Source organism: Leptonotus elevatus, chromosome 14, assembly GCF_054856555.1.
Source record: "Leptonotus elevatus isolate MCC_2025b chromosome 14, RoL_Lele_1.0, whole genome shotgun sequence".
NCBI lineage: Eukaryota > Metazoa > Chordata > Actinopteri > Syngnathiformes > Syngnathidae > Leptonotus > Leptonotus elevatus.
Window position 1 is genome coordinate 17349770 of NC_141252.1, and position 25395 is coordinate 17375164.

The following is a 25395-nucleotide window of genomic DNA, read 5'->3' on the forward strand; positions in this document are numbered from 1 at the left end:
GGGATCTGCCTCCTCCCACTGACGGAGAAAACTCAATTTCCCATGATTCACCAGTCCAGTCCTGTCCCTGCACCTCAACCTATGTCCTGACTCACGACTGACTTAATTTAAAAAGTAGCATTTTGTTTGTTTGTTTGTTTGTTTGTTTGTTTGTTTGTTTGTTTGTTTGTTTCTTTGTTTCTTTGTTTCTTTGTTTCTTTGTTTCTTTGTTTCTTTGTTTCTTTGTTTCTTTTGTTCTTTGTTTGTTTCTTTGTTTGTTTCTTTGTTTGTTTCTTTCTTAATTACATTTCTCAAGTCAAAATGGCGGTTTTACTTGGTGAAAGGACGCTCTCCGCTCATCGAAAACCATTGGACTTTTGATTATTGGAATTTGATTTATTTGGAGTTCAAAATGTGATGAAATATTGTTTGACAACTCGAACAATCTGCCTGGTTTGCATACTGGCCACAGGCAAAATCAATACATTATGCTGTTTGTTTTCAACATGCATGTAAGGAAGCATTTTGTTCAGAATCCATTCAACAGCAAAGAGTTGGAAGCCAACTAACTAACTAACTAACTAACCAGCTGCAAAGGGCTCTTAATTGTGCACAAACATGCCGAACAGCAAACCAACATTAAAGGCAAGAACTCATTTTGTGCATTTTTTCCCCACAAAAATCAACTCACTCAAAATTCAAATAATATTGAGATACTATTTTTGTCCCACGTCATTCGAAATCCACCCCCAAAAATTATTAGGGCCATTTAATAAAAACTATGTCTGCTATCAAGAGGTGGATGGTGGTATAACAACTTAAAAACGTAAAAAGTTATACTCAGGGTAGCTCAAATCCTTTTTTTCCCCTTCTTTTTTTTAAAAAAAACTGGTCATATACACACATGTATTGAAATTTGACCTCTGCATCTGATCCATCACAGCAAACACTGTTAGTGGCACCCACTGGAGCAGGGCGCTGCTTGGAGCACTTGCAGTGTTTAGTTTCGTTTTGTTCTGTATTGCTGCGACTTGGCAGCCTGTTTACAACAGCATTGTTGTCTCATTTATTTCTATTCTCCACCCTCCTATTCTTTTTGCGTTGTGCTAAATCATTTGCACAATTACAGTATAGTCCTCGTGATATTTTATTTAGAAGAGAATATTTGATTTGTGGCGTTTGTCTACGCCGTTACAACCGTGAAGAGCTTCGTCCCAACCTGGAGCAGGCCGGCGTCCCTTTGGTGAGGAATGCGATGTGAAGAGGGGTGAGAGCTGGTGCCATGAAGTAAAAAAGTGAGGACTAACTGGGACGGGGAATTTGAAGCATTTATTTCTCTGTGTTTGTATGATACTTGACAATTGATAAACGAACATCTGTTAGAAAACTCTAGTTGTTTATTTACATTCAAATTCAGCTTGCAGCCATTGCAAGGGCTGTCATGCAGGCCCTCATATTGGTCATCGTTGGTCAATGGAGACTTCACTTACATTCATCAAATGTGAAAGGAGCTAGTCTACTTTAATGAAAAAATAATTATTCTAGTTATTACTGTTACTATTATGTGTTTTATGTACAGATAGCCCTATGTTACGGCTGTTATCGTTTTTTTTAAGTGCACTATAAATAAAGTTGAGTTCAATATACTGAATTTGTATCTCAAAACAGGTATTTATTTATCTATTTATTTATTTATTCATTACTTTTTCCAAATACGACAAATTCTATGCTTTTCTGTGACTAATAGTCCCCATTATGTTTTTGAGTACATATGTTGCAACCTTCTGGTGAAAACTTGAGAACAGAAAGTTGTACACAAATAGTCAAAAATTGAATAGGTGGACTTTTTTTTAAGCAGTATCTTAATACCTTTTATAGATACAGATAATAATGACACCGCATTTGTTTAACTACCCTAGATTGTACATGTATGCAAATATTTCATATTGATGAAGTCTGGTAGAGCAGCAATGAATGTAATCGTGTTGAAGTTGCAGTGCTCATAAGTAAACTTATGAGCACTGCAACTTCAACACGATTTTGGTTCCTTTTTTCAAATATTTAGCTGAGCTATTGCATTTGATCGCTTTTCAAGCGTTCGGTCACCAGACACGAATACGTTAGCTGTTGTGATATGAAGTCAGTACTCGCATGAGCCATACGATGGCGCTGCAATATAACTAAACCGCTTTTTTTTTTGCTGCGGTACCATGACCTTGAACAAGGACCAACATCGAATACATATATATAAATATATATAAATATTTAAATAAGGACAAAACAGGACATGAATGTATATTAAGTTGTTATACTCTACATTATTCTAAATTTGTCAGTTATAAACAAAGACAATATGAGGTCACTATGTGAATGCTCTTCATCATGCAGTTAGATTGTTCACTTGTATAGATATGACCAATCTGAAGCAGAGGTGTGTGCCTCTTATTTATTTTTTCTTCATAAGCAATTCACTAACAAATACTGTTACAACACAAAAAAATAAGTTATTTTCCAAAGTAACTTTGGAAAATAATAAAAAGATCTCATACTGTTGTTTCCTCCATTTTAATAATTACAAAAGAATGTCCATTGCTCTCCTAGCTGGCATTTACATTGATATAGAATGTTCGGGTCAAACCCTTGTTACTTTTTTGTTATTTGCAAATGCAAAACATGACAACAATAAATAATAATCTAAAATGTACACAAAAAGATTGACAGTTCACTACAAGGTAATTCAGATGATTGGTAACAAGGACATTTGGGTTGAGAGCAAAAGTGTGACAATTCATACAAGTTACAGAAAAAAGCTGATCATCTATACATTGACACAAGATTACAACGTTGTTTCGTACAAAGAAAGGAGAGTTCATTTCAGAGTGTGAGCATCATTGTCTTAACTGTAGAGATTATTCAAGCAAGAGATAAGGCAACTTCCCTGTTGTTTTTGATGAAACACTTTTAAGTTTTTGATTTCCAGTCTCTTTTAGGGTTGGTTGTCATTGCATAATTCATAGCGATGGACCCGACCTGCAGTCTATCATCTAAACAGTTTGATAAGATTTGTTCGTTTTGTTTGCTAGTACAAACAATGATTCAGTGAAGCGGCATTACCATTTAATAATGAAACTTCAATATCATTAGCTCCATCGTTTTTACAATGGCACCACAATGTGCAAATTAACACTCGGCAAACTATAAATTGTGTTGTTAATTGAGAGAGAGACTGAGAGATTTGAGAGAAAATGACATGACATAAGATATGATGGTGGCAAAGACGAATTGGAAAAAAAAATTCAACAATCCTTTTGTTTTTAGGGAGAGAATTTTTTGGATGAGTAAGTAGTCATTGTCACAATTTACCTCCTTAATTTCTTGTTGAAAATAGGCTGAGCTGCACTTTCTTAGCTTATAGCAAAAATGTTATTGTCCAGCCCAGTTAAAATCGATCTTTGACGTCTATGGCCGTCATTGGCAGTGAATGAGTTAGTTTGTCCTCTTATTCTTGGAATGTCTCACAGCATTTCATTTTTAGCGCACACATGTATACTTCTAAAACCAGTACACACAAATGTTTTAAAACCTTAAGAGTTTTCACTGTAGGTGACCCTCAAAACCATTTAATTAACCAATATATGCAATTAATTCTGATGGACAGTATGATGGAAATAATTTTCAAGCCAGCGTTATTAACATGGCCAAATAAAGTGTTTAATCCAGGGGTGCCAAACATACGGCCTGCGTGCCAGAACCAGCCTATCAGGGGGTCCAATGTGGCCCGTGAAACAATAAAAACGGCTGTTTTCCACAAAATTAACTCTTGCTAATTTTGTTCACGTGAGGATGCACTGACAACCAATTAAATGACATTTTGAAATTTGGCGTTTGATACAAAAAAATATTGTTAAAAACATATCCAGGTTACTCTGCAATTTAAAAAAAAACAGTGAATATTTTGACTTTCTTTAATTTTAATTTTAAATTACTATAGACCAGGGTATACTAGTCCGGCCTACTTGAGATCAAATTTGGGTGAAAGTGGCCCTTGAATTAAAATGACTTTGACGCCCCTGGTTTAATCTCTCTTTTGATAAAGTATCAATTATTATGAACACGGTGGTGTGTGTTTAGTAGAATACAGGAAAAGCCGACTGCAGAAACAAGCAGATAAGGGCAGCTTGAAAATGACTTTTTCACTGGCATTGACATTGATTGGAGAGAAGTGAAAGGAAATATTTCAAGTGACACCAAAACAAGGCCTTGGCAAGCAGCTACGTGAAGCTAAATGCATGACTAACAGGCAGCAGATGATTGCACTCTGCAATCTCCACTGCTGCTTACACCTACCTCCCCCTCACATCCCACACACAAAATCAAGTTTAGGGCATTTATTGTATGAGGATGCATACTACTGATGTGCAATTCCAGGAAAAATAAGACCCACAAATACTGGGCTCAACTGGACATACAAAAGCCTCACCATGACAGTTAAAATGGAAAAGGTAAAAAAGAAAAAAGTAGCTTATTAGTAATGTCACATGTAACGGGCATTACATTTTATGCTAAGTGCTTGCGATTTTGGCAACTCTGTTTTCAATTTACAAGGTGTTTAAACACCACAAGCCAATGGTATATACAGTATATGTTAATACATTACCTCCAACAGGTAAAAGTTCCCTAGTAGTCTAAACTCAATGCAAGATCGTGTATAGTAAGGGTTCTTGAATTAGATGTAAAACATACATTTAACACATATTTTTGGCATAAAATAAAAGATAAAATTAAACGTCAAACGTGAGGCAAACGTTTTAAATTGTCTTGTTTGTAATTATTCATATTCTTTTTTGTTGTGTTCCATTTTACTCAGCAGGCGCCAGGATAATTATTTATAAAAGCTGGCTTCTCTCAGCCCTGTCTCAATTCAGCACATCAGTCTCAAAGTGCCCTGTGACAGTAACAGCACTGCTAATGTATTATAGAAAAGTACTAGCCTGCATTGTCATTTCACCATTACAGCCTGCCATGCTTTCACAGCTCTCAAACAGCAGGGGTCTGTCTGTATTTATTCTCTATAAAGTCTGTCATGTTTAAGACAAAACAAATCAAAGCCACAGATAAATACAGGGGTTTCACAATACCATGATGTAGTATTTGCTGAGTTAATATTCATGATTATTCATAGACTCTTTATCAGTGTGCATTCACTATATTGTTGATGTTTGCAGCTACTCTCATCAAAATCAGAAAACAGTGTTGGGTTGCCAAGTGCACTTTTCTGGTTGTTATAATAAGGCCTAAGAGAGCGGCAAAAATTCTGTTTTTGGAACTGGGTGAAGCTACAGGAGCACGCTGCAGCAATTATTTCATATGTGTTGTGTGACTCCAATTGGACCACAGTGCAGTGCTGTAGAAAATAATGACTCCTTCACGAACTTGCAAACAGCTTTGCACACCACGGTGCACTCTAAAGATAATAAACAATGGAGAGAACACCTGAATCAACAGGGGCTATTGGTAAATTAGAGTACGCGGGGCCGTTGGGCATCGAGATTTGCTGTCAGGTGGTCCCACTGACAGCTTCCTCAAGACTTTGCATGACAGCATCAGTTACATGGACCAAGAGAGTGCTGTCATCTTCTCTACGAAGTGCATGTTGTTTTGACTTGGAGAAGTCAAAGGCGAGTTGTGATGCTGGTAGATTGGATGATGACAAGGACACGTGCCTGAGTGTGTATGCAGTGTGGGTTGTGGCATGGATGGCACAGCGGTCCTTGGGAGTATCCATCTGTGAAACACAGTAGGAGGAGAAACAGTGAATGGGCAAATAAAGGAAGGCCTCTCTGTTTACCGAAGGGATACTTGACTCATTAAGCCATTTTCAGCAGTTAATATTTTTTTCAGAATTAATTTAATAACTTCATTATTTTTCATGTACAATTAATACCGTTAAAAACTATTTTTCCACTTGCTGTCGACTGATGATGACATCACCGGTGCTGAGGAAGTAGGTAATGACCAATCATGGCTCACCTGTTTTCTGGGTTTGGTCAGTAAACTGAGCCATGATTGGTCGCTACCTACTTCCTCAGCAGAGGTGATGTCATCTTCAGTTGATTGCAAGTAGAAAAAATTGCTTTTAAAGGTATTAATTGTACGTGAAAAATAATGCAATTATTACATTAATTATACACAAAATATTAACATTTTCCTGCTGAAAATGGCTCAATGAGTCAAGTATCCCTTTAAGTTGCAGTATTATCCACACAAACATTTATTTGTGGTGGCATGGCATTATTTTAAACATCAAATTATGGGATTGCTTATACTAGTTATACACTACACTACTTAAACAGCCTATACTAGTATCTTGCATACATATTGCATCTTGTTTTACTTTATTATCCTGTCGTTTTTTATTTTCATCAAGAATTTAGCACACACCATTTAATGTATCCACACAAATGTGGTACCAAAAGATGCGTATTGGCCTGGCTCGGAATAATTTTATTCAAAATTCCGTGTTACCATTATGATACAATTTATCAATGTTATTCATCTAACAGGCTTTTTCAAATTTTCTAAATTAAAGCCCAATTTTATGTTTACCAGGTAATTCTATTTTACTTTAAACCGCTTAGCTCATTCCTATTTCATTTTATTTTTTCAGAATTTCAAACTAAAAGCCCAAAATTAAAATATATATAAATATAAATATTTATATTTCTTTATCCTATTTCCATGTTCTTTTCAAAATTTCAAAAATAAAAGCCCAAGTTAACATTTTGTGTTTTTACATCTAATTCCCATGTTTTGACGGATTCTAACTGCTCCAACTTCAAACTGTTGAGCTCATTCATATTCCATTTTCTTTCCAAAACTACCAAATAAAAGCATAATCTTTAATTTTGTGAGTTTTTACCTCCATAGTCACTTTAAACTGAATAGGTCCTATTCCAATTTCCCTCACAAGATTTCTCAATTGAAGCCCAAATTACTATTTTAGGGTTATTTACTTGTCATTGACAATTTATTTTAAACTAATACAAACTGTTTCAATTTAAAGCTGTTCAGCTCATACCTATTCTAAGAAATTTTCAAAATTTCTAAATAAAATATCCAACGTAATATTTATTCAATACGATTTCCTTTTCCGAAGTACATTCCTTTCCATTGACAACAAATGTTCAAATGTCCTCCAGGGCAAGCCCGCCTTTACACGAAGTCTTTGCAACTGTGCCTTTCAGTCTTGCAAGAAACAGCCGTCCCATTCAAAATTTCCATAGGAATTTGCTAGCGGTCCGTTTATTGTTTCAATACTTTATATTTAAGAAATAATTACAGTATGACAAGTAAAGTTTAATACAAATCTGCTTGGAACTAGATTTCCATCATTTGCCATTTTGATCAATTACTGTAATTCAACGTCCTCCATTCATGTGACCACAACTTGAAAAGGTCCAATGCCCCCAGTTTCTTGAATACAAATTAAAGTGAATTTAATACATTTAATAAGTGTAGGATTATGTATTAGCAGTCTTGAGTAAATCCTTTGACATGCTATGATAGGCACTGCATTGCCATATGCTGCTCAGGGTACTATTGTCAGCTAATGTGAAAATACTACAGTTCAATATAATGTTTAGTAAACTAATCTGCTATTTAAGTACATACAGTACATGCTATCTCGTACTGTACAATAGCATAAAAAATGTCATCATAAATTCTGCCTTTACAAAGACAACAATGCTCAGAGTGATTAACGGCCATTAAATGAATGCAGTAGAAGGCAGTGCAGTGCAAAATACTGCAAGATACCATAGAAATCTGTCTAAATCAATGTGCAAACAGCTGTGTTAAAACAAATTGTGGGAGGACACTATGGTGAACCAACCTTATTTGTTTTGATTGCGGATTCGCAGACACCTCCTCTTCATTGGGGGCTCCAGCTCAGGGCTTCCAGAAGCTGATAATGGTGCACTGATGGAACAGGAAAGGATGGCTGTCTTCTCAGTGCCAGGCTTTGGCACAGGCTGGACACAACCCCCAGTAGATAGCAGTGGCAGGGTGTAAGCATGTTCACCCTCCTCCAAGTTGGAGTCAGGGTCTGGCTTACCCTCCGTAGCATCTACCATCAGGTCTTGCATTGAGCCACGCTTAACAGATTCCCATTCTCTCGCGGAACAATTGTTCTCTTTTAGGGCTTCCCGTTCCAACTCACCATTTGCTGTGTGCTCCCCAAAATTTCTCTCAGATGTGAGCCCATCTCCTGTTCTGTGTGAATTTAAAGTAGGAGTGTGTAGTGAATGCCATCCAGTACCATTGACAATGACATTACATGAGGCAGCAGGGTTAGTTTGGATCTGTGGAAGAGGATGGGGTTGGGTTCTTGGTGTGCTGCTAGCAGGTGGTAGGGTAATGTCACTTTCAATATTAGCGATGAAAGAAGAGCTATTTTTGATGGAAGCTGGGTTCGGTGTTTCTAGTGTTTCTAAGCTGGTGGCCCCAAACATCTCAGTATTAGTAAGGGATTGCTGTACTGCGGACCTTTCTCCAAGATCATGACAGCCATTGACTTCCCTTTCAACCCCAACATCCGGTGAGGATCTTGACTCAACCTCCGGCTCTACTTTGACATGAACCTTAGGCAGAATCCTCGGAATGACATGTTGTTGGCATGGTTTCTGGCTTACAGTTAGATCAATAACTCCTTCCAGCTGTCCAGTATCACCAGTTGAGCATAAGTTTCTCATATTATCCTCTACCTTCACAGTCGTGTTCATCACTGACAACCTGTTACTATCTGAGCATCGTGGAGAGACACACTCTACACCATCAGGATCTTCTCTTTGTTTGACTCTCTCTCCTCCAGAAGATCCTGGAGACTGTGATAGTACAGATGCTGAACTATCTGAAGATAAAGGTGCACTGGATAGAGGGTCACTATTGTCTGGTTGGTTCCTGGAAGATTTGGGGTTGAAAGGAATTGGAATTGGAATGGGAACTGGGACTGGAAGGGGTACAATGACAGGGTAAGGGACCAAAAGGGTCGGTGGCGGTACTAATGGGGCTAAGGATGGCATGCCATAGTTCATCATTCGTGGAAAAGGGATGGGTCCGTTGGGCATCATGTTGACTGAGGGGAAAGGGGGGAATCCTGGTATGTGGAAACCAGGGTGGGGAATGGATGAGGGATGGACATGAGGTGACATCATGGATCTGTGCATGGGGCTAGAAGCAGGACCAAGAGTCCTGGGAGGAGGTGGGGGACCAATACCAGGGATGATAGGGTTTGACAGGGGACTGTTGGGTCCGCCTGGATGGACAGATGGATGAAGAAATGGCGGCCGGATCTGCTGCATCATCTGATGTTCCATAAACAGAGGCAAAGGCATTGGTCCGCGGGGGGTCATCACCATCGGAGGACTCCCTGGGGGGACCCCAACTGTTGGATGTAAAGTAGGTAAGGGAGGGGGTGGGAGTGTAGGGCTCTCATGCGGTCGAGGTGTGGGAATCTGGGCACAGGAGGAAGAGGAGGAGGGTGAACAAAGAGCATCTGAGGAAGAGGTGATAGATGAAATGCAAGGAGCTGAAGAGTTGGGAGGTCCTCCAGGAGAGGGAGCTTTCCGACGAATGTCCGATATAGGTGTTCCCCAGGATTCAGGAGTGAGCAGCTGTACGCCGCCACTGCACTCTGCCGTACCCTCACCTCCAACCCCATGTCCTGGGTTACAGAGAGCTCCAGGCAGTGCCGCTTGGGTCTCTTTATAAAATATGTCCATCTTATATTGGTTCAGGCATTTGGCACTGCAGAACTGCAGCCGTCGTTCACCAGCCCCAAAGTCAAGATACTCCTTAGTGTGGCGGATATGCTTGCACCAGTCACATACCTATGACAAAAACACAGTACATATACTGTATCAATCACCCTGCTTTAAAATAACATTCTGAATTGAATTAGGTCACATTCTCCCTTGAAGTACCCAGTTAGGCAAAGACAACATTTAAACCATCTGGAGATATACATAAAATAAAACAAAACAATGCTTAACTTCCACAGGAAACACTTAACTTTGATAATATTCATGCTTTTGTGAGAAGTGCTGCCAGGAAATTGTGCCCTTGCTTGTGTACATAAAGTATACAGTATCCAGTGTGTGTGTGTACTGTAGACATGCACACCATAACAATTTCTACTACATTGTTTGCGGCCAACAAAACACACTCACAAGTAAGCACAGATCACTTTCGGAGAAAAGGTCAACCAAGGGAAAAGCATGATTACCATAGGGAACATGTCAGTGGATACACATGAAATGTTTTGAATTTCTTTTCCAGGCTTACCATCAACAGTTAAGCTAAAAACTCTTTATAACCTGACCATATTAAGAGTTCAGGTGAATTCTCTACAGAGTGGGTTCAGTGACTATGTTTACATTTACATGGTACGTAAATGGTATGTAAATCAGTCACTTTGAAGACTTTGCTTCTGTATGGCTTCATTTGATTAGTGTAGTGGAGTCAAACGTAGCTACATTGGATTGGTGAACGATCAGTTGTTTGACCGGAAGAAGAAGTCTCTCAGTAGATTGTGTGTGCAATAATACAAGTGGAATGTAGGCTACAGCTTGTTGCTCAATGTAAGGTCTGTATCCCACTGAGGGGTGAACGTTTGTGACGCTAGCGAATGTTGATTTCTCGTCAGGGATTGTCCAAGATCGCAACATTTGCTAAACATTGTCAATATGATCGCCAGACGCTCGCCTGATGTTTTAACATCTGCTGAACGTCTAGTGAATGTTGCAACCTTGAACAAACCCTGATGAGAAATCAACTTGCTAGCATCACAAACATTCGCCCCTCAATGGGAAACGGGTTTAAGAGATTAAAAGTAGAATTTCTTCTTCACAAAAATGCTACCAACAATTGTGAATGCGAGTTTCAGTGGCGGTTTATTCTACATCTGCCCTGTGATTGGCTGTCAAGTAGTCCTGGGTGTACCCTGCTTCTCGCATGTCAACTGGGATTGTCTCCAGTTTACCCACAACCCTAGTGAGGATATGCAGTATAAAAATTCGATGAATGGATGAAACTGCGTGGTTATCATCCATTCATCCTGTTCAGGGTCACAAGCAGGCTGCCTGGACTTAACCCCAGTCAATGGTGTGATCATGAGTAGGAATTTGAGTAGAAACTGATCCCAATAATGTACTGTAACGTGAGCCATTAGCCAAACAATGGACCCCCTCCAGTGGCAATTGCTCAATCACAATAATACTTTGTACAAAGTATTACCATAGTTATCAGAGCAATTGTTTGTAATCAAATCTTTTCCATTGACACATGACCAAAGTTGATTTTCACTTCTATAAAGTTCCATATACTTCACTGACACCACACAGAGGTTGATTAAAAGTGTCGAAATTCCTAAGGTAATGTCCTTGTTACTAACCCTTGAACAACCTGCTGCTCACTATCATTGCTGTTATGCACCTTTTCGCATAACATAACAAACCGAGCACATTTTTCTTAAGGAAGAGAATGAATGTGACCCCGGTAGAGCAGATAGCAGTGGGCGAGCCCTAAACACAGTGTTACTTGTTAGGCCACACACAGCTCACTCTGTCAGCTCTGGGAGGAGTGGCGGGCCCTTGCTGGAGATAATTAAGGCATTAATCAGTTGTCAGACCCCTCAACGATAATCATCCATCACACACATCTTTAAGATCCCTGGGTACTGAATGTTAATAAGCAGGAGGAAGAAAACGGGCGGTGGAAAAACTATTTTAGCCCACGGCATAGCAACATTTGGTTTATCTGGCCCCATCCTTTTTGGCAGCAGCTAAAAGAGAGAAAGGCATTCCATCTGTTTTCCGAACAGTAACTGAATAATCAATTGGTCATAATTTAATGGACAATGTACTCTGGTTACATAATAATCAGTCAATTCAGGTGTTACTTTAACATCTGTTATTTGGTCGGTTACTTAGTTGGATGCTCGATTAGTCTGGATGTATTTCCAAATTGTCTGAGTTTTTAACCAAAACGTGAAATTAAGATCAACATTGTGATATACATGCTGTTGTTTGACAGCGAGTAAGCATCAGATTCATCAAAGTTGCGTTTCCCAAAATGACAAAATTAACTTATATTTGAGTGAGCATCATGCACTCAAGGGGCATAACTCAGGAAAATACAATGAATTGGGAATTAGCAAAAAAAAACTTCTAACTGATAACTTTATGGAGATCATAAATGCTGCAAAAAGTACAAAGATTTCAGTCTTTAGGAAATCCTAGTTAACGCAATGGGTCATATGACTTAAAGTCAAAAAGGCCATCTTGGTAAATTGAATTTAAGGGTAAGCCTTAGAAATTTTAATTATAAATGTGCTCAAATGTTTCTTCCCTCAGAAATACAGATGGAGAGCACTTAACGACTGTGCGCTGTGAGTGAAACTCCACTGCACATTACGCTAATGGAGTTGTGCTCTTCACATCCTGCACACAGATGTTTGCAGTTGAATTTAATTATGGTCATTTATTTCCACCGTGGCCAAGGACCAGACATTGGTGACACAGTTTAACCATTTGCAGCACGGCAATTATCACGCTTTTCGCCAGTCGGTCATGTAAGCCAATCTTCATCTGTATACCATCTAACCTTAATGACAAGGCCTAATGACTAAGCTAGTGACCCCAAAGAGTCCAGTGATCCGATGATAGTGAATGTAAGAGATCGTATGTGAGCATTTATTTGAGCAGTTTGATACAACAGATATTTCACAAAGCAAATAGACCCTGACCAACAGGTTTTAGGGGAGGATGAGGAGGTTTCGTGCAATGAATGTCAAAAATAAATTTTGATGTTAAACAAGATTGTTGAGGAAAAGGGGGGAGAAGACAGAGAAGAGGATCTTGCAGAGGCTTAAAACACTAAAGACCCAATAACAGAGGATAAAGAGATGCTTTTTATCATCCTCTGTTGAGGTTCATGTGTGATCATTGATCTTTTTTTTTTTTTTTACATAATATTTTCTTTATCATCGTCAATATATTGTTAAAGTCTGGCCAGGGCGAAGCTTTCACAGTGGTGATCAGTGATTGCCCTGGCCAACTTTACATCATCCCCAAGTAGAGAAACGTATTGCCGTTCCTTATAAATATAATTTGCACATGTCGATGTCATGCATGGACTCCAGTGAGTCAGCTCTATCATGTAAACCACGCACCACTCTTGCACTGAATTTAAAGGGAATGAGCGGAGCTACAATCATTAGCGTTCACACCTACAATGGCGCGAATGCCTGTTTCACGAAAATAGGGCCTTATGTCTCTTAAACTTCCCACAATAATTGCACAGCTCAGAATGGACCCTATGAAATTCATGATTTGTTCCTTCAATATTATGTGGGATTACTTTGTACATTTTAAGAAATCCCCCAGCCTGTAACAGTTTTTTTAAGTCTTACAAGCAGAAACTACCCAAACCTAACCTCACAAGCCAGATTGATAATTGTGATTCTCTCAAGGGAGTTCTTCACATGATCAGTCTGGAACTTCACGCAGATCCGTTCGGGAAAGGAGGGACTTGCTGTACAATACTTCGAGTTGATTGGACGATGCGGCATCTTGTGCACGTTTGTTTGACCAATCACGACAGCGGATGAAAATGTCGTGTTCGGTCTCGTCTTAGGGGGAAAAAAAGCACAAACATCTCTTCCAGATAAAAATGCACAAAGCGCCTCTCTTCAACAGCTGTTCAATATTCAATCTGAGAAAACAGAATTAATTGCAGTGTCCATTCGTCTATTTTAGGTTTGTTTGTTTCCCCCGGCGTCAGCGCTTCCTGGTTTCGTCACAGCTGCATGTCCCGCCCTAAACGACGCATTATTGGTCCGACCTAAAAAAGGTCAGTTGCGAACGTATCAGCAGGAGCAGTACAAGATGTAGTCTCGTAGTATTTGTGAACAGAATTCAGCTTGCTGGTAATGTTAACCCAAACGTAGCTTGCCTGGGGGGAAAAAATGAAAGCAATGTTTCCCATGTAACTTTGCATTGTAATACTATACTGTGGTAGGAGCCATTATTTTGATAACTGTAGAAGTACAAATGGGCTCAACAATTAACTCTTTGTCTGAGCATCTATGGACTGACGTAATTGCTTATAGGGAAAAACATCACTTCCATTTTAGTCTTAAAGGGATACTTGACTCATTGAGCTATTTTCAGCCGTAAAAAGTTAATATTTTGTCTAGACTGAATTTGATTTAAAAATTTAATTAGATTAAAATTGAAACCTTTAAAAAAAAATAATTCCACTTGCTGTCAATTGTAGATGACATCACCTGTGCCGAGGAAGTAGGTAACGACCAATCATGGCTCACCTGTTTTCTGGGTTTGGTCAGTAGCCATGATTGGTCGTTACCTACTTCCTCAGCACAGGTGATATCATCTTCAGTGGCAGCTGTGGCTCAGGGTGTAGAGGCGGTCGTTCAGTAACTAGAAGGTCGACTGTTCGACCCCTGCTCTCCACAAGTCATGTGTCGTCGTGTCCTTGGGCAAAACATTTCACACACATTGCCTCCAGTGCCACTCACACTGGTGTATGAATGGTTTGGGGGTGGTCGGAGGGGCCGAAGGCGCACACTGGCAGCCTTGCTTCCATCAGCCTGCCCCAGGGCAGCTGTGGCTACTAAAGTAGTTTACTGCCAGTGAGTGTGAGTGCATGAATAATGTATCCATTCCATTGTAAAGCGTCTTTGAGTGTCTAGAAAAGCACTATATAAATCAGATGCATTATTATCATTCAGTCGACAGCAAGTGGAATTTTTTTTTTTTTAAAGGTATTAATTGTACATGAAAAATAATGAAATCATCAAATTAATTCTGGACATATTAACGTTTTACTGCTGAAAATGGCTCATTGAGTCAAGTATCCCTTTAAGCGAATGATTCATCCGGCAACTAATTAGGCCATAATGTTAATCAGAAGGCTGTGACATGCCATTCTTCGTATTTAAACACACTTTGCACAATGTTGGGTGCATTTTAAGAAATATGCCTCTCATATTTATAAGCTATTTATGACAGCTAACAACTTCCACCATCTCGTTTACAGGTTTAGACTATTGACATTGTTTAATCTAAGAAAAATAAAGTTTAAGAACACACTTGCATGTTTATGAGAGCTCCTGCAACTATATCTTAACAACAAAAAAGTCCATTAAGCAACAGTGGCCTTTGAATACAATGTTTGCATTTTTGCTTCTGTGCAGTTGTTGGTCAACTTGTTTGATATATATTTAGTATATATTTACTCGAGCTCTTGATGGTTCATTAGTATCCCTTCCTTTAAACACTTGCATGAAACATGAGCATTAAGTAATGTTATCACTTCTTCACTTTTGCTGCCTGCAGTGAGAAAGGTCAACAAAGAACATTTGTTACCATGAAAAATGATCTAAAACAACTCCAACTGCGTTTCTGCGGAAATGACAAATCCAACACGTCCCCAACCAAAGTTGTTTAAGGTAATGTACAAGAAGGACAAACAAATGAGTCGGGGGTGAGAAAACCCACAAATTTAAATATATAAACGAATGATGTAAATAAATGACAATTAATGGTCTAGTGGCTCCAGCATGTGCTTATTTTCATAAATCTTTATATCAAGAGAGGCCAATCATCGAAATTGATTGTGTAGACTATCTACATTATTATTGTTTGTGTTCCTGGTGAATGGACTCTATGCACGCTGCCCTACAGCGTTCAATATAAGGTGACATGTTAACTTCTGTGTGACATGTAGACGCAAACACATAACTAGTGAATACACCTATTACGCATTAAACAGGAGAGGTAATTTTTCAGTCTGATGGCATCCCAGTAGCTTGTAACAATGACAGCGGAAACTGTTTTGCCACCTGACCGTTCCACTGGAAATTCTTAATGCTTTGCTGTGCATGTGGTCCTTTGCAATATTGAGCTTTCGAAACAACAGTAGCTTTATCTGACTTTTTAAATCATATCTACTGATAATGGTGGCCGGAAGACATGATGGGAAAATGCTCCTCCTTTAATACAAACAACATGAAAACATTTTTGCGCAGTCAGACATGAAGCTGAAGCGCTATCTGGTGGTAAGTGGTTCGGGTCCTTACAAGCACATCGCTGTTTGTCTTGAAGACAAGCCTGGGCGTGTCCTGAGTAAAGCTGTGCTGGAGTAATTTCCCACCGAGGCCATCGTCGTCTCTCGCCTGGGGGAAGAAATAATGGCTGCTTTTTATGGATGGACAAAATGAACAAGTGAACAGAGGCAACAAGGAAACTCAAGAATGGAAAACAAATGATCAACAGAAATGGTGACTTTAACATAGGTAAATACTTTACTTTGGTTTAAGGGTAAACCAATAAAAAGTATTTGAAACTAAAATGTGGGAATCGGGAAGTGAATCTTCATGCATTGCTGAGCAGTGAGTGCGCCTTCAAATGCCCATTTATCTAAGCCCAAATAAAAAGAAAATGTAATGATAATAAAATGTAAATGATACCAACACAGTTAAAACTCTATGAAAGTCTCCTTAATCTGAATAATTTTCCACTTAATTCAGGTTTCTACTGCAATGCCGCCTTGCTAAGGGACAGCGCACAAAGCACAAGCCATCAGTAAGACGCCTTTTCAGTCATGATAATTTATGTAATCATTTAATATTCACAGGATCATAGTTGAAAATTCAGTCTATTTACACAACATTGGCCAAATGAAATTGCTAAGAAGTAGAAAACATGTTTTTAAAATGAACTCAAATGACCATCCGTTCCTGCCCAGCAAACCACTACATTTTGTGTGTGAAATGTTTTTAATAAAAAAAAATTACAAAATCGGCACTGTATTGAAATATATGAAAAGAAAAATTGTGTTAGCATCTTCTCCATGTGTTAGCATGTTCTCCATGCTCCTTGTGTGTGCTGTTTGTCCAGTTCGATAAATAGCTGAAAGTGCATCTGCGACTAGTGTTAATTTCGTCAACGAAAACTAAACAACACACATTTTTCACCGGACTAAAACTAGACTAGACTAGACTAAAACCCTCATTAACAATAAACAATTACTGGGACTAAACCAGTATGCATTTTTGTCGACTAATAAAGATGAGACGAAAACTTCCCTTGATAAAAACTGGACTAGAATTCATGGGCATTTTAGTTCATAAACAAAAATGAGACAAAAAAATTATGATTTTGTAAAATCTTGTCACTGTGACACTGTCATGTGACACAGTGACACACCCCCTTTTCAAATCTGCAGCTAGCGAGTGCAACATGCACAAACACATGGAACAGACAGGAGGTGGATTCATGGTGAAAGGTTAAAAAAAAAAACGTTCCAACAATAATGTTAATCCAACGGCTAACTAATTCTGGGTGGGGGAGGTTTTTTTCTTCTTCATGCAAGCACAGGGGAGAACATGCAAACTCCCCACAGGAAGTGAGATTCAAATTGTGAACTGTGAGGCTGATGTGTTAACTATTATGTATGCTACATGCTAGTAATTAAGCCTCTGTCCTTATACATCTTTCTTTGATGGTAATGGGTGATGTGAAACAGGTTGAGAGACTTTCTACTATGAAGGATAGAATATCTGAAAAACTGTTCAGCTCATTTTACAATTTATTAGCAAGATTTTAGAATGCCACAAGGGATTTAAAACAAACTCAGAGAGTGTAGGGTCAAATGAATAAGCCCTTTCTGTCTCTTTCTCTCGAACACAAACAAAAACACACACACAGATCTGGGCGGATCTGAGTGTGTGCTTGACACCACACATGCATACATATGCACACTCACACTATCATTCCATCTCCAGTTTGTGCTCTGATTTGCATATTGTACTAATGAGGTGTTGGCATTGTGAACGAGGATAGATAGATAGATAGATAGATAGATAGATAGATAGATAGATAGATAGATAGATAGATAGATAGATAGATAGATAGATAGATAGATAGATAGATAGATAGATAGATAGATAGATAGATAGATAGATAGATAGATAGATAGATAGATAGATAGATAGATAGATAGATAGATAGATAGATAGATAGATAGATAGATAGATAGATAGATAGATAGATAGATAGATAGATAGATAGATCGATCGATCGATCGATCGATCGATCGATCTACCAGAGCAACCAGCTGCCATCTGGTCATATATGTGCCCAGGTGTGCGTGTGTGTGCCTATCACCTGCCAACAAATGCTCACATGCTTATTCCAGAATCCAAAGACAAACACAATCAAGTGCAGTCGAGCTTATCTCAAATTCAGCCATTGCTCTCATGACAGGCAAGACAACCAGGCCTTTTGAAAATAAAGGAGGATTCTAGACGGGTGAATAAATACATCATGTGCACATTTTTCTTGGATTTATTCATCTATTCTTCCCTTTTAACTGAGAGGCATCAAAAGTCCGACACATGAGCCATTTGCAGCCCTCAACCCATTTTTAAAAATGATTATTATTATTGATTGTTTAATAAGAAAAAGATGAAGAATATCAATGTGGCTCCAACATCATTCCTTTTTTTTTCTTCTTCTTTTTTTGCTGCACTCCACGGAAAAAAGTTTGGAACTTGGATCTGAATCATCGGTCACCAACCAATAGCATTAACCTGAATTGTGAACTGGTTGAGCCTCTATACCATTGAAGTGATCCAATCACGTGATTGGAAACGGGACCAATAACATAATTGTCAGCTGATCGCTATTGGCTGAAAATTTTATTTTCTCCATTTTCAAAGGTCACAAAAACCTATTTCTGCAGGTACAAAGGTCTTGATGGAACAGCAATAGCTTAGTTTTATATTACACAATAATGTAACATTTTGGGTTTTCCAGTACCACTGCCAGTATTGTAAGAGCGACAGTAACAAAATAGGCATCAGACTGCGCGTCTGCAGCCAGCCAGGTTTCTCTCTGTAGTAGGCAGCATCTCTTTCCAGAGTGTGTGTTTGGAGAGAGAAAGAAATGGCTACAAGATTTTCGCACTCATCTAAAACTTGTTAGGTAAAAAGACGCATGAAGTGAGATGTGCAAACATTTTCAACAGGTTTCGGAATGTCAAATGTACATTTTACTACGGAAGAAATCATCCATCCATCCATCCATTTTCTTAACCGCTTGTCCTCACAAGGGTCGCGGGGGGCGCTGGAGCCTATCCCAGCTGGCTTTGGGCAGTAGGAGGGGTACACTCTGAACTGGTTGCCAGCCAATTGCAGACGAAAGAAATCAAATGAGCTCAAATAAGTGAATACCTTATGTTAAGGACATTATATAGTCTTTCCTTCTTAATGTATTGCCGAGGTATCAGATCAGACTCAGAATTAGTAGATACTTAAAATCAAGTAAATATAACAGGGATATGCACCCCTGAGATTCATTAATTTTCTACTCCACTCCACTGTAGTGATGTGATCACCAGTTAATCCCAAATCGGAGAAGAGATCTATACAATCATAAATGTTATATTAGATTAGATTTAGAGCTGTTAAATGATTACGTTTTTATATCACATTAATCGCATCTTCGAATTTTGATTAACTCATTCACTCCCAGCCATTTTCACTGAAGCAACCACTTTCCCTCCCGGCGGTTTTACTGTATTTTGACTGATTTTGTAAGGTCCACAGAATATTGCGTTCTATTGCTATAAAAACATGGAACCTACCAAAAGAAAGATTAGAGTATTTTCTTTCATCAGGAAAAAAAAGTATATTTGTATCTGTTTCTGTTTTGCAGTAATTATCATTACAATATAGCTAAGTTTCATCATTATGCAAACCTGTTGAAAACACTGGGAAAAAGAGCTTGTTGCAACATGGACCTGGCTGATCTCTTATACTCTGCTGCCACCTGCTGGCCCTTTTTGTTGTTGTAATAACTACCATTGCTTCAAGCATTTTCTTCAGTTCAGAGGCTGCTTCAAAGCCTTCTGTTCTAACATTAAGAAACCATTAAGAAAACACACAAAAACAGATAAATACGTTTTTGGGTTTGAATCACTCAATTAAAAAAGGCTTTTTATCTAAATTTTTTGCCCACCAAATTTGAAGAACACCTGTTATGTGTTAATTCTTTCGACATTCAATATTATGATGACATCTTCATGATTTTTTTTGATCCACTGCACATTCTCATCCTCCTTTTTTTCTAATCAATTAATTACGTGCATAATAAAAAAAAATGACCGCAATAGTTTGACATGAACAAAAAACCTATTTTGAATGCCATACGCAAACATTTATTAAATGCTTTACTTTAATGCATGTAGTTATGTTTATTGCTCAAACACAACCTGTGCTACCGTTAACGTAACCATCCATTGTCAAGCTAAAGGATCATCAGCAGTCAAAATTAATAGTGTGATTAATCAGTGTTAATATATGATTAGTGCAATAATTTTTTGTGATTATTCAGTGAATCAACGCTTTAACTTAGATTATAATTAGACTAAAAATAGATTCTACCCCATTCCCGTTGCACAGGTCACAAGAACAAGGCAATGGTGTTCAGATTTGCGAGGAGCTGAAGCTGAGCTCACCTGACTTTGACTTAAGGGCGTGCAAGTATGGTACTTTTTACAGCGGTGTTTCCAATTCATTATTCAAACAAGTTTAGGGAATGAGACGATCCAAAACGCCTAGTTAGTGAGATATACTTGTGTCTTTATTTGAAGAGAATAGCTGGCAGCTACAAGATAATCACCCCCCCTCAATGCCCCGGAGCTGTGAAAGGCAGGTCTCAAGGCTTCCTCGCCACCACAATAGACATACACACACCACACATTCACTATACGCTCATTCAGTCTGCATTAATGTCGAGCCAACTACAGGGAGATGTGGAAGGGAGCAGACGTGTGTGTTTGAGGTGACGTGACATTTTTGCGATGACATGAAGCGGCACTCTGCACCCTCATGCCAGGAGGGAGCTCCTGGGGTCGGATGCTGATGGCGGTCTGAGGTCTTCAGGGGGGAGATTTTGTGGCGTGAACAAAAAGCTTGGTGCTATGACAGCAACAAGCCGGGAGAAGAAGAAAAAAAATGACCTCTCCTATGATTGTCTCCTTGTGCCGTACCTGCACTTATAGTTCAGTATAAAAATAAAACCATTTCAAATGCTTACACAGCAACAAGTGAGTGAAACACAACATTTTAGTGACTACCAACTATTTTTCAATATATCTTTATCCGACTTCAGCTATATTAGCTATACTTTATTTATTTCCTGGTATTTCAGTTGTTGTTGTTTTTTAAACAAGTTTAAGATAAAGTATGTTTATCATAATGTGGCATGAATTTAAGTCACAACGACATCACTTCTTAAAGTTGTCACAATACTGTATTTTGTAGAAAATTTCTTCCCCTAGTAGGTTTTGGAAACAGAATAAAGATTATGCAATATTGTACAAATTTCCCGTAACAATAGTAATGTGATCGCTCACTGAAATGTGGAGTAATACATGCATCGTCAAAATAACATAATCAACAAATGTTTTTATTTTGTTTAATCCATTTTGTAGATTGCGTTAAAAAATAATAACTTAACGTCCATCTTTGAGATTGACATTAAATGTGAGGCTTAAACACAATACTGCCAAAAACAAATATGGATCACTAACATATGGACCAAGTTACTGTAAGTAGGGCCTGATTTACTAAATAGTAGGCACTTTATTGCATAGTCACTCTAACAGTACCCATTCACTCTAACGGTTAATTCATACTCTCTGTTTTGCACATCAGCAGACAGCAGATGTGCAGGTGGTTCTATTCCAAATACGATTCAGGGTTTATGACGGTGTGTGTCCAAGCATGTGCAATGGTCAAGGTATCCCCTTCCCAAACGTGCATTTATTCAAAATGGCATCCCCGTAAAAGCGAAACAAAATAAAGGTCTTGTATAGCTTGTGTGCATAAAAGATGGCCAGACACAAGTAGCTTGTCACTTTTCACAAAAATGCAATCGTAAATATTAACAATGATGTCATTTTCCACCATTTACGAAACTGACCAAAACAAAAAGTTTATTAGTATAAAGGTACTAATAAAAAGGTATGACTTCCATGCTTTTATTTTTTTCAGGAGTCTAGCAATCGAGAATGACCAATAAAATAGCAACTGAGTTCATTTGACCAACTATTATTCAAAAACTAAATGTCCATGTCCTGTTGATAATAAAATAAAACATTGACCCAGGGTTTTTCCTGTGTACAAAATTCAGAGGCGGCCACCTCCACTTTATTTGCTCGCCACCTCCAGCCTGAGTGACTGATAATGAATGAATGCTTTGACATGATAATAGTCATATTCTTATTGAGACTATTATTCTTATTATTGAAACATGTAATTATTATATGTTGCCTGGAAAAAATGAAAGCGAGTCAGTTGAATTTACAGAATACATGCACGTCATGGCGCATGGTCAGGATTAGGGATGTTCGATCCCGCTTTTTTCCCGACCGATACGCAACTCTTGAGTAGTCACTGCTACTGATACCAAATACCGATACCACTAGTAAATAAAAATTCCCAGCCATAAATGACAGATGATTTTAAAGTAAGACCTGTATATCCCAATATATTATTTTCCCTCAAAATTGCATGAAGTTACTGGCAACTTTGTATTCCTATAACTTCTAATTTCTTGTCCCTGATCGTAAAACGGAGGAGGATGGCGGCCGATAATGGTATTGATCCCTGCCGTGAGTACCGATACCTGGTATCGGTAGTCACCTATCATAGTCAGTATGATACCACCTCTGCCTCAATTTGAGTCAGGAAAAACCCTGTAGGATGACCAAACTGTAATTTTCTGACTTAGACAGTACTCTACCATCTGCTTTATTGCAATATTTGGAGTGGGAAATTGATGGAAGAAAATAATCGTATGTGTGCTATTTTTGAAAAAAGACTGCCGTTTGCATCAGGGGTCATATCTGCGTCTCGTAACTATGTACCACATTTCAGCAATTCATTGATAAACTGCACCAATCAGCCTAAGGTCGCTGTCATTCTTGCGTGCTACCCTTCAGCAAACATCAAGAAAACTAAGTGCAGTGTGAAAAGCCCATAACGTGGTACTGTTAAGATGTGAGTCTTACTTGAAACTTTCCCCTAGGTGGCTAACTCTCCGAATGCTCATCAGACTAAAAACTCATCAAAATATCAAATATTGACATTGTCAAGACATTTTCGGCAAGCGCATTGATAAAGTAAAAGAGATCAAATAGTCAGGCTGATGATGAAATTCAGACAACGAACGGCAGTGGAAAGAAAAAGGGACAAGTTGCTGTCGCAAATACTGCTTGTTGTGCTGGTGGGGGTGCAGAAGAAGTGATTGTGTTGGATGAATAACTGACTTCAGGACAGACAAGCAGGAAAATAAAACAGCACAAAACATACTCACAGTGTAACTCCTTAAATATCCCAGCTTTAAGTACGAACAAGACAGAGAGGAGATTGTTTAACAAAATGCTGGTGGAATGAGAAAAACTCAACATCAAAACTGATAATGCTATCACGCACCAAGATCATCGCCTGCAGGTGTTTTTTTTATAAAGTCAGGTTTTGGTTTATTCCCAATGCTTTCAGGTGAAATGCATATTACATTTTGTATTCAAGGCAAACCTGACAAAATGGTGAACGTTTTACGTCAACAAGAGATGTATATCTAAAATGTATGCAGCTGGCTGACTGGCAGCAGAGACGGCCCAATTTCAGAAAGTGCGAACACTGCCTTTCAATCAGATGTCACGTTGCTCCTTTTTCCAAAAAGGCAGTAAAACATGAAAGGTTTGCATGAACAACTGACACGTCAACTGGAAACGTGGGCATTTACCTCGTTGTTAATCCGCTTGATACATGTTGTGACATTAGAAATGAAAACATCTGAAGACATGTCCTTTGACTGTGTTTTATGTGAAGGACGCTAACAATCCTTTCATCACTTAACAAACATTTGCAAAAGACGGTATAATATCTAAATAGCTGACCATTTAAAATCCCCTAATACTTTTACGTTTTCACATTGCTGCTCACAACCAGTCAGTAAGCTCTAACCATTTTCTGTTTCCATTTTATGCTTAGAGTCTCACGTTCTAATCAGGCCGCACATCATACCCCCTAAAAAAAGGACCTGCAACGAAGTATCATGCCATTTTGTTGTTATTCCTTTACCTTATTCCTCTTGAAATAGGCTCTGCGGCAGGCAGCAAAGCACTTCTCGCTACAGAAACTCTTCAGCTCACTCCCCATGCTAAGGGAGTAGCGCTTGACGCCGATCTTCTGGCACCAGGCGCACATGATCTGTACGCTGGTTGCATCATCATCTGTTGGAAATGCATGCAGTTGGGATTGTTAGTTACAGATACAGTCAACGGGAAAGAAAAAACTAATCTGCTATGCATCTATAGCCTACATTAAAATGTTTAAAATACATTAAGTTACATAAATGATATTGCAGTACCATGAAAACGTTTTTATTACATCTTACGGGGAAATATTTGACTGTGTGATTTTCTATGACATCAGTATGGAATTAAGCAGGTTTTGTGTGAACAAGGTACGACTGTAGTAGGACTACAATGAGTTTGTTCTTTCTTCAAGCAGATGTGTGGTGGGACTTATGGAACAAGCCATACTAAGTTTGCTGAAGAGTTAAGAACCTGGTCAGAAGTTTGCATACTAAGGACTTTCACTGTTTTTGGCATATCAAACACATGAAAAAGGCTGTTTGGTTTAGGAATGTGGCGATATAGCGGCCCTCACTTTTAGTTGCAGTAGGTTTAAAGGTTTAAAGAAGCATTTCTGGTTGAACGTTTAATCTAGATCTCTGAAAATTGGATGGCATATGTAACAGCCCCAGACATACAAAAAGTGTTATGTAGCTATATGCTAAACCTAACAGGAAGTTGGCCATTTTGTTTTATTTTAGAATTGGGTTTCATTGTTGGCCTTTTATAGGTAATATTTTAACAAACTCCTCTTAGACAATTTATTCGATTGTTTGGGGGTTTCATCAACAAATGTTTAAGATGAAAAGTTATTGAAAACTTTGGATTTCATCACTTGCTGTTGCCGTGGCAATGTACTGTATGCTAAGAAAAAATATTTATTTTCTACAGGCCAGGGTCGCAAGGGCCCTTTATAGCATGCAGCTCTAGTTTTTGTTATTTAAAAACATAGATTTTTTTTGTTTTACTTCATTTTATTTAGGTAGGGGGGATTTGATAAATATAACTATTAAAATGCAAAATGTAGGATAAATACTGAGCTGCTGATTATAGGCTGCAATTATAAATTAATGTGAGTGGATACGCGCTCCGCAAAAAGCACATGAAGACGATGACGATGAAATG

The 25395-nt window shown here is 38.4% G+C and overlaps 1 protein-coding gene across 3 annotated transcripts in view; it reads right to left on the minus strand.

Annotated features, from left to right (window-relative positions):
* Positions 1 to 2411: 2411 nt before the first annotated feature.
* sobpa (sine oculis binding protein homolog (Drosophila) a) overlaps positions 2412 to 25395 on the minus strand; it is a 41456-nt gene continuing 18472 nt past the window's right edge. Inside the window, exons 4-8 of one of the 3 annotated variants that reach the window (XM_086095588.1) lie at positions 24215 to 24366; positions 23445 to 23468; positions 16139 to 16234; positions 7871 to 9866; positions 2412 to 5764 (exon numbers count right to left, since the gene is read on the minus strand). In XM_086095588.1, the coding sequence (XP_085951714.1) occupies positions 7872 to 9866; positions 16139 to 16234; positions 23445 to 23468; positions 24215 to 24366 (2267 nt within the window). In that variant the 3' untranslated portion in view covers positions 2412 to 5764; position 7871. The remainder of the gene's footprint in view (positions 5765 to 7870; positions 9867 to 16138; positions 16235 to 23444; positions 23469 to 24214; positions 24367 to 25395) is intronic. The other 2 variants (XM_086095589.1, XM_086095590.1) reach the window with 2 other exon arrangements.